Below are 9564 nucleotides of genomic sequence, written 5' to 3' on the forward strand. Positions count from 1 at the left end.
GGTTTACCAACGACCCAAAGTCCACAACTTAATCCAGAACCCGGGATAGAGGATCCAGGAAACAGGACTACAGCAAGAAGATCAGCCTTGACTCCGGATCCCGGCGTAGATATAGACACAAAACAAGAAAAAATGTGGCTGGGTTAATCGGAATAAGAGAATACACATACGCAGACAGACAGAAGGAAGAACAAGCACTCCCTTAGAATAGGTTGAGGGCAAAGGGTAGCAAGTAAGAGAGTGAGAAACATAGGTGGAGAGGCACACGCAGGGAACAAGTTCCCCACTGGAGCCTTAGTTGGAAATTGATGAGAGATAGGGAGGTACGCTGTGTCAACGAATCGTAACACTCCCCGTCTAAACCACTCTACAAACTGTTTCCCTCTAATAAAACCTTGAGAGGTTAGAGAGGGAAAAGTTCTTGGGTAAAAGTTATTCTTGATAAGAGAAGCCTAAAAGGCCAGGGAGAAAAAGTGAGTTTTAAGTGTTGATTTAAAAAAAAAAAAACAGGGTCTGGTCCAAAAAAGATGACCTCGGTCTTGTTCTCGTTGAGGTTGAGGACGTTTTGGCTCAGCCAGGATTTAATCTCTGTTAAGCAGTCCTTCAACTGCTGTAGTGAGTTGGCATTTTGATTGAGAGGCAGATAGGTCTGTACATCGTCAGCGTAACAATGGAAGGGAATATTATGTTTTGTGAGAATTAAACCTTGGGGCAGTATATACAGTAAAAATGATGGGGCCCAGAATTGAGCCTTGGGGAACCCCACAGGTAAGAGGGGCTTTGGCAGAGGAGAAGGCACCTCGCTGCACAGAGAAGCTATGGTCTGTCAGGTAGGACCTGAACCATGCAAGGGCAGAGCCTGTGATGCCTGTGGACTGTTCAAGCCGTGACAACAGGATGCTATGGTCCACAGTGTCAAAGGCAGCTGTCAGGTCAAACAGCACCAGGACAGCTGGGCTACCTGAGTTGGCGGCTAGGAGCAGATCATTAAACACTCTTAAAAGGGCTGTTTCAGTGCTATGCATGGGTTTGAAGCCAGACTGAAACTTTTCGTGGATGCCATGCGTAGTTAAAAACGACTGCAGCTGGGCGTAGACTACTCGCTCCAGGGCTTTAGATAGAAAGGGTAGCTGGGAGATGGGCCTGACATGTGCGAGAATGGAGGGATCGAGATTTTTCTTTTTAAGTAGTTGCTTAACCACGGCATGTTTGAAGGAAGGTGGGTCACATCCTGAGCTAAGAGAGGTGTTTACAAGCAATAAAACACTTGCTCCAACTGATTCGAAAACATCTCTAAGGAAGCAAGACGGAATGCTGTCTGAGGTGCAGTTTGTCGGCCGCAGGTGCTTGACTACATCCGAGAGAGAAGAGTGGGATACAGGCTCAAAGTGGTCGAGGACAGCAGGGCACAGCTCTAACAGCACCATCAATCAATCAATCAATCAATCAATCAATCAATCAATCAATCAATCAATCAATCAATCAATCAATGTGTATTTATATAGCCCAATATCACAAATGTTACATTTGTCTCAGTGGTCTTCACAGTGTGTACAGAATATCAGTAAGACAATACAACATCCTCTGTCCTTAGACCCTCACATCGTACAAGGAAAAACTTCCGGAGAAAACCCACAGTTTAAAGGGAAAAATGGGAGAAACCTCAGGGAGAGCAACAGAGGAGGGATCCCTCTCCCAGGACGGACAGACGTGCAATAGATGCCGTGTGTAAATTGAAAAGATAATACATTTGCAACATAGGTAGTCCAAATGTTTGGAAATGCATGTGTGTATAATAGGAAGATGACTCCACAAGGATATCCATCCAGAACCTATGATCCAGGACACAGCCAAGACTCAAGATACAGGGCTCGTGATCCAGTACACAGGACCGCAGGTTCATCCATGTCTCCGGATCCGGGCGTATATAGACACCAAAAAGAAAGACATGTGGGGAAGCTGGGTTAATCGGAACATGAGAGTACACAGGTGCAGACAGAGAGAAGGAAGAAGTAAGATGTCCCCCGACAAACTAAGCCTATATCAGCAAAACTAGGGGCTGAATCTAATCAGCCCTAACTATAAGCTTTATCTAAAAGGAAGGTCTTAAGCGCACTCTTCAAAATGGATAGGGTGTCTGCCGCCCGAACACAAACTGGAAGCTGATTCCACAAATGTGGAGCTTGATAAGAAAAGGCTCTGGCTCCCATTGTACCTTTAGAGACTCTTGGAACCACCAACAACCCTGCATTCTTGGAACGCAATGCCCTAGTAGGCCAGTAGGGTATAATGAGTTCTTTAAGGTAAGATGGCGCCTGCCCATTAAGGGCTTTGTAGGCGAGAAGAAGAATTTTAAATTCTATCCTGTGTTCTATAGGGAGCCAGTGTAAGGCAGCCAGAACAGGAGTAATGTGGTCCCTTTTCCTAACTCTGGTTAGTACACGAGCTGCAGCATTTTGAATCAGCTGAAGCGACTTGACTGACTTCTTGGTACACCCTGATAATAAGGAGTTACAATAATCCAGCCTTGAAGTAACAAATGCATGGACTAGTTTCTCTGCATCGCTTTGAGGCAAGATATGCCTGATTTTTGCAATGTTACGTAGATGGAAGTAGGCGGTCCTTGAAATTGATTTTATGTGGGCGTTAAAGGATAAATCCTGATCAAATATAACACCAAGATTCCTTACAGTCTCACTGGAGGCCAAATTAATGCCATCCATAGTTAGTATATCTTTAGATAATTTATTTCGTAGATTATTCGGGCCAAGTACAATAACTTCAGGTTTGGTCGTGTTTAACATCAAAAAGTTTAAGGTCATCCACGTTTTTAAGTCCTTGAGGCAATCTTGAATTTTATTTAGATGATTAATTTCATCAGGCTTGATTGATAAATATAGTTGAGTATCATCCACATAACAATGAAAGTTTACATAATGATTCCTTATAATATTGACTAACGGAAGCATATATAATGTGAACAAAATACGTCCGAGCACTGAGCCCTGTGGCACTCCATGGCTAACTTTGGTTTGCGTGGAAGATTCATCGTTAACACGTACAAACTGAGAGCGTTCAGATAGATAGGACCTAAACCAGCCTAAAGCAGTTCCCTGTATGCCAACTAAGTGCTCTAGTCTTTGCAATAGGATATCATGGTAATAATAATAAAGACATATTCATAATATTTAATAAAGAAGTGCTAATTAATGGAAAAACTTCCTTCAACAGCTTAGTTGGAATTGGGTCTAACATGCACGTTGATGGTTTGAAGAGAGAATCATTGAATGTAATTGTTCAAGGTTTATGGCTGAAAAGCATTCTAGTTTACTATCTAGTGTAATATTAGAACTTACGTTTCCGGGAGCTGTTGATAACACTATACTGGTCAAAGGCAAGAGGTCATTAATTTTGTTTCTAAGAGTAACCATTTTATCGTTAAAAAAGCACATAAAATCATTGCTACTGAGTGCTATGGGAATAGAAGGCTCAATCGAGCTGTGGCTCTCTGTCAGCCTGGCTACAGTGCTGAAAAGAAATCTTGCATTATTTTTATTCTCATCTATTAATGAAGAGTAGTCGCTTTACGCAGTGCTTTCTTATATTCATTGAGAGTAATATGCCAAATTAAACGAGATTCTTCAAGTTTAGTGGAACGCCATATCCTTTCAAGTTGTCTCGACTTTTGCTTTATTTTGCGGGTTTCGGCATTATGCCATGGAGCTAATCTATGTTGTTTTATTTTCTTCTTTTTCAAAGGAGCAACAGAGTCTAATTGTATTCCCAGCGCATCTGTAGCACTATCAACAACATGATCAATTTGGGGTGGTGTACATTTTGTATAAGTTTCCTCCCCTACATGCAGACATGCTATCGAGTTAAGTATTGGTGGAATCTCTTCCTTAAATGTGGCTATAGCACTAACAGATAGGTTTCTGCTGCAAGACTAATGCTTTGTAGTCTAGTAACAGTACTTCAAAAGTTACTAAGAAATGGTCGGATAAAGCAGGATTATGCGGTTCAACTAATAGTTGCTCAATTTCAATACCATAAGTCAGAACAAGGTCGAGAGTGTGATTATAGCAGTGGGTTCGTTTATTTACACTCTGACAGAAACCAACAGAATCTAATATAGAGTTAAATGCAACAGTAAGGCATGAATATTAAAGTCACCTACGATAATTACTTTAACTGTTTTAAGTACCAACGTTGAGAAGTCAGAGAATTCTGATAAGATGTTCTAATATCTTAAGAGAAGAGCTTGAATATTAAAAAAAAAAAAAATACAAACTCTTTTGGCTCCTTCCTGTCTGGGTCTTTCTTGGCTTTGCCATCTTCTAGCTCTATTCAGGTTTTGGGAGTGTTTTTCTAGCTCTATCCCTGATCATTTTCAGAGCCTGAGCCAGAGCCAGAGCTCTATGCGGACTATCTTCTGGTTCTCCTCTGGATCCATCCACTATGTCTTATCTCTGTCCAGTCAATTACACTTGTGTTACTGGAGCAGGTAAAGCATACAACAGATACTTTCAGCATTATCGGAGCACGCAGTGGAAGCTTGGATGAAACACAGCGGACTTCTAAACAATGAACACCCACAACTTGGGAGAAATAAAGTTGGGTTTTATGCGTTCTAATATTGCAATGCAAACCCATGATGTAATGACAGTCATTCAGAATAATTGAGTCATTGAATGCTCATTTCAGTCGATTTAATCAAACAAAACACAAACATATTGGACATGGCCTCAAGACTGTAACCTCTTCACCTTCTGTTGAAATAGTCAATTACTAGCCTTATCTCACACATTGCTGTTTTGAATCATTAATATGTGGATGACAGTTGAACTGCATGATGTAACATGTATGCCATCTTCTGGAAAGAAGACGTATCGCTCTGTTGGCCTTGTTTAGACAACAAAAACAGAGTGAAGCTCTCATTTCATCAACAATCTTTGAGTACAGACACCGTCCTGCAGAGAGCACACAACCCAACAGCAGTTGTTGGTCTAGCATCACTTTACAAAACGTTTGCATTAAGACACTAAGACTAGCTGGTCCCTTGTAAAGGTGAGTCCACCTTAAATGAGCAGTGGGTGATCAGCAGGTGAAAGGCAGGACACGGGAACTTGGTCCTGAGGAGATGTAATGATTATTAAACAAGAAATAGTGGAGTCAAGGGGTCGAAGAAATGAACATTTGTGATTATTAGCGAATCGGTTGCAGGTGGGTGAAAACAGGCTTAGGGAGTAACGTATTACATGTAACGGCATTAGGATACAAATGTATTCCCTAACCAACACACTTGGTCTTTTTAAGGCGAGACACCCCAGGTGAATAGGGTAATTTGTTTAACTTACAGTTATCAGCTAGAAATTTCTCCAGTTCATTACTTACAATAAGGCAATTGTTTCTTGTATTACAAGTTTTCTGAAATAGCATGTTTAAATATGCAAATTATCCATTATTTCATTAAATATGCACATATTTTAACACATTTCAGGAATCGAAATCTGAACTTTGGATAAAGCCAGGTTCAAAATTCTTGTTTCATGTTGTAGTCATATTAGTATCTAAGGCTTTTACAGAAGGGATTTTGGATATCTCTTTTTATCACTCCATAAATCAAGTCAACAGCCCTAAAATATCAATTTTTCGCCATGTTTTTAGGTATACAATGTTGTATAATGCAGGCTATGAATGATATATGAATAAACCCTTCTGTAAAAGACTTCATAATATTGATAGGAATATAACTGGAAGGTTTGGTGTATGTACGTGCTACTGAAATTGACATTTTGAACTCGGAGTAGGAGAAGAAACTCATTTTGAGAAAACGACCTTTAAAGATTGCAGTGAGGCGCTAGCTAAACCCTCCTGTTCATTGGATGACAGCTTGCGCATCGACGCACTCCATGAAGGTATTTCATGTTCGGGGTCATTTGTTTTTTGTATAACCTTGCTTCGTGCAAGTGACAATTGTTGTCGTCTTCACTGCGAACGTTTTTTCGCCGTTCTTTTGCCATTTTGAGATTTCAATTTCTAGCGGAAAGCTAACCAGGAAGTGTTTTAGCACACCACGTGACGCATCTGAACAAATCACGCAGATTGGCAGAAATTGAGATGGCCAATGAGATTTTGTTTCTTGGTTTAAGACCCCTTTGTGCTCTCACGATTGGTTGCTGATACAAAGGAAATGACCATATTTGGATCCAATGCGATTGTGCAGGAGAGTCACAGCTTTCCAACGATATCTCTGATGACATGGTGCACACAGCGGTCGCGGTACTTAATGTTACGTTAGAATGCAAATAGACAAACTATAGTAAAATAAACCTTTAAATGTGTATTTTGTATGTTTTCCTTCCAAAAGCCTGAAAGAAAACATGTTATAGAATCAAAATAGCACAAAATCTCAAAATTGACCAGTATTTGAAAAATGATGTTTTTGCCAGCCGTGTCTCGCCTTAAACGATTACGCCATTTAAATCTTTTGTCACAAACTTTGCAGATCTATTTTCCCTCTCCTGTGTGGACTCTCATGTGTCTCTTTAAATCTCCACTCCGTGAAAAAGATTTCTTACAGACTGAGCAGGTGAATGGTTTCTCTCCTGTGTGGATTAGCATGTGTGCCTTAAAATGTCCACTTTGTGAAAAAGCTTTCTTACAGACTGAACAGGTGAATGGTTTCTCTCCTGTGTGGACTCTCATGTGTTTCTTTAAACTTCCACTACATCGAAAAGCTTTCTTACAGACTGTACAGGTGAATGGTTTCTCTCCTGTGTGGACTCTCATGTGTATCTTCAAACGTTCACTCTGTGAAAAAGCTTTCTTACAGACTGAGCAGCTGTGTGGTTTCTCTCCTGTGTGGATTCTCATGTGCCTCTTTACATTTACACTACATGAAAAAGCTTTCTTACAGACTGAGCAGCTGAATGGTTTATCTCCTGTGTGGACGCTCATGTGTATCTTTAAATATCCACTCTGTGGAAAAGCTTTCTTACAGACTGTACAGGTGAATGGTTTCTCTCCTGTGTGGACTCTCATGTGGTCCTTTAAACTTCCACTATGTGAAAAAGCTTTCTTACAGACTGAGCAGGTGAATGGTTTCTCTCCTGTGTGGATTCTCATGTGTATCTTTAAATTTCCATTCTGTGAAAGAACTTTCTTACAGACTGAGCAGCTGAATGGTTTCTTTTCAGCACTACGTTGTGGATCAATGACAGATTCATGTCTATTTTTCAGTGAGTTTGAGCCTGATGCAGGTTCTCTGGTCTCTTTCCAATCAGCACTGTCTTCAGTGTCAGGTTCAGAAGAGTCTTCAGTGTCAGGTTCAGAAGAGTCTCCAGTGTCAGGTTCAGAAGAGTCTTCAGTGTCAGGTTCAGAAGAGTCTTCAGTGTGGTCCTCAGCCTTTGGTTGCAAACTGCTCTCTGGATCTGAGTTCCTGGCTGGTTCTGGTCCTCGACAGTCATCTCCATCAGCTTCTGTTTCCATGTGTTTAGTTTGTCTTTGATGAGGCTGAGAGGACTGAGGTTTCTCTTCATCATCTTCACTCTTCACAGGGTCAGGAGTGAAAGTGGACTTGGTGATATCAGCCTCCTCCAGCTCCTGAAGCTGCTCTCCCTCCTGTTCCTGCTTAATGTGTGGGGGGGGCTCTGGGTCCTCCTGGTCCAGACTGGTGCTGCACTCCTGCTGGTCAGGGAGAAGCTCTTCTTTAACCACCACCAGCTGCTGGACGTCTGCAGGAAACAGGAAACAGTCAGAACAAACTGTTAAGTGTTAGCATTTAAAAACCTCATCACCATTACAATGGGAGACATTTTGCAGCCCTAATTAATGCCTTTGTTTTTATATTTTCACATTATCTTTCTTAGTCCCACCTATTGTGTTTATTTGTTGGCTCAAGTCACCTCATGTAGCCCAGCCCCTTTCCACTTCCAGTTCAAAATGTAAAAGGGTTTTTTCTTCTGGCGTAGCACTAGCCGCAATGTAAACAATGAATTGTATTTGGGATCATTCACAGATACACTACTCCTACAGTATATAATGTAACTCTGTTACAAATTAAAATCCTGCATTCAAACCTTATTTAAGTAAAAGTATGCAAGTATTAACAGAACATTTGATGGCACCTTCTCATGTAACGGTAATGATGGTGCAGTAAAATGTTCCCCGTCAGTGTTTAATTTATATTGTTTCTTGATTATTTTGTATGTTGCATTTTACTGCTGTACATGTTCAAAGTTCCGCTTGTATAAATGATTATGGATGAGGGAACTTGCTAAATGTTGATATATGTGTGTTTTATATACAGTACCAGTCAAACGTTTGGACACCTTCTCATTCAATGTTTTTTGCTTATTTTAATTTGTTTCTACTTTGTAGATTAACACTGAACACATCACAACTATGAAAGAACACATATTAAATTATCTAGTTAACAAAAAAAGTGTTAAAAAAAATCAAGAATATGATTTTTGTTTTAGATTCTTCAAAGTAGCCCCTTTTGCCTTGATGACAGCTTTGCTCACTCTTGGCTTCTCTCAGTCAGCTTCATGAGGTCGTCACCTGGAATGGTTTTCTATTAACACATGTGCCTTGTCAAGAGTCAATGTTGTGTAATATGACTTGCCTTCTGAATGCGTTTGAGACCATCAGTTGTGTTGTGCAGAGGTAGAGATAGTGCACAGTGGAAAGCCCTATTTGACTGCTGTTGTAATTAGGGATCGACCGATATGGCTTTTTCAAGGCCGAACCGATACCGATTCATAGTAATCAAGGAGACCGATAACCGATATTTGGAACCAATATACATTTGCAGTAAAATCAGAAAATATATAGTGTCAAAATGTAGAATAACACAAACTTCAACACAACTTCTTTGAAATGCATTTAAGCATATATTATGTTTAATGAACTTTTAAACATCTTACAACTGGTTTCCTCTCTGTGCCCTTTTCTTTAGTGCAGCCATCTGCTATGAGTTAGAGAGAGACAAGAAGTGGGGCTGCAGGCTGACATGCTTAACTAACAATAATGCTTAATTTATTATATCAAACCAATGCCTGTCTATCTAGCATAAAATCCCAATAAATTGCTAGCAACTGCAACACACTAGTGCTAGCTAATGTTTTGCAAACTATTAAAAGTGAGGCTATTACAGTAGACCTAACGTTAGTCTAGTAGCCTCACTTCTAATATTTTGCTAAACATTAGCTAGCACTAGTGTTTTGCAGTTGCTAGCAATTTATTGGGATTTTATGCTAGATAGACAGGCATTGGTGATTAGCTAATGAGCTTCACATATCAACCTGAAAAACTGCGAGGCTCCACTCGCAGCCCCGCCTCCGCACCACAGTTACTCCGCTGCACGCACCCCCAACTCTGACTTACTTCCCGCGTCCCTGTGTAACTGGGAAGCTGATACAATTGGATCAATAGATCGTGCTGTTTTTGCAACTTCAGCATAGGGGATTGGAATGTTTATTGAACCTCGGCTTTCAACTGATTTACCTTCGAAACACATGTATGGCTCTGCCGCTCAGCGCTGCTGCTTGCCTCTGTCTG

The 9564-nt window shown here is 40.6% G+C and overlaps 1 protein-coding gene across 1 annotated transcript; it reads right to left on the bottom strand.

Annotated features, from left to right (window-relative positions):
- Nucleotides 1-5048: 5048 nt before the first annotated feature.
- Nucleotides 5049-7719, bottom strand: LOC117461015 (zinc finger protein 501-like). Its single transcript, XM_071206026.1, has one exon. The coding sequence runs from the start codon at nucleotides 7489-7491 to the stop codon at nucleotides 6511-6513; it is 981 nt and encodes a 326-aa protein (XP_071062127.1). The 5' UTR covers nucleotides 7492-7719; the 3' UTR covers nucleotides 5049-6510.
- Nucleotides 7720-9564: the final 1845 nt, after the last annotated feature.

Source organism: Pseudochaenichthys georgianus, chromosome 16 (genome assembly GCF_902827115.2).
Source record: "Pseudochaenichthys georgianus chromosome 16, fPseGeo1.2, whole genome shotgun sequence".
NCBI classification, from domain to species: Eukaryota; Metazoa; Chordata; class Actinopteri; order Perciformes; family Channichthyidae; genus Pseudochaenichthys; species Pseudochaenichthys georgianus.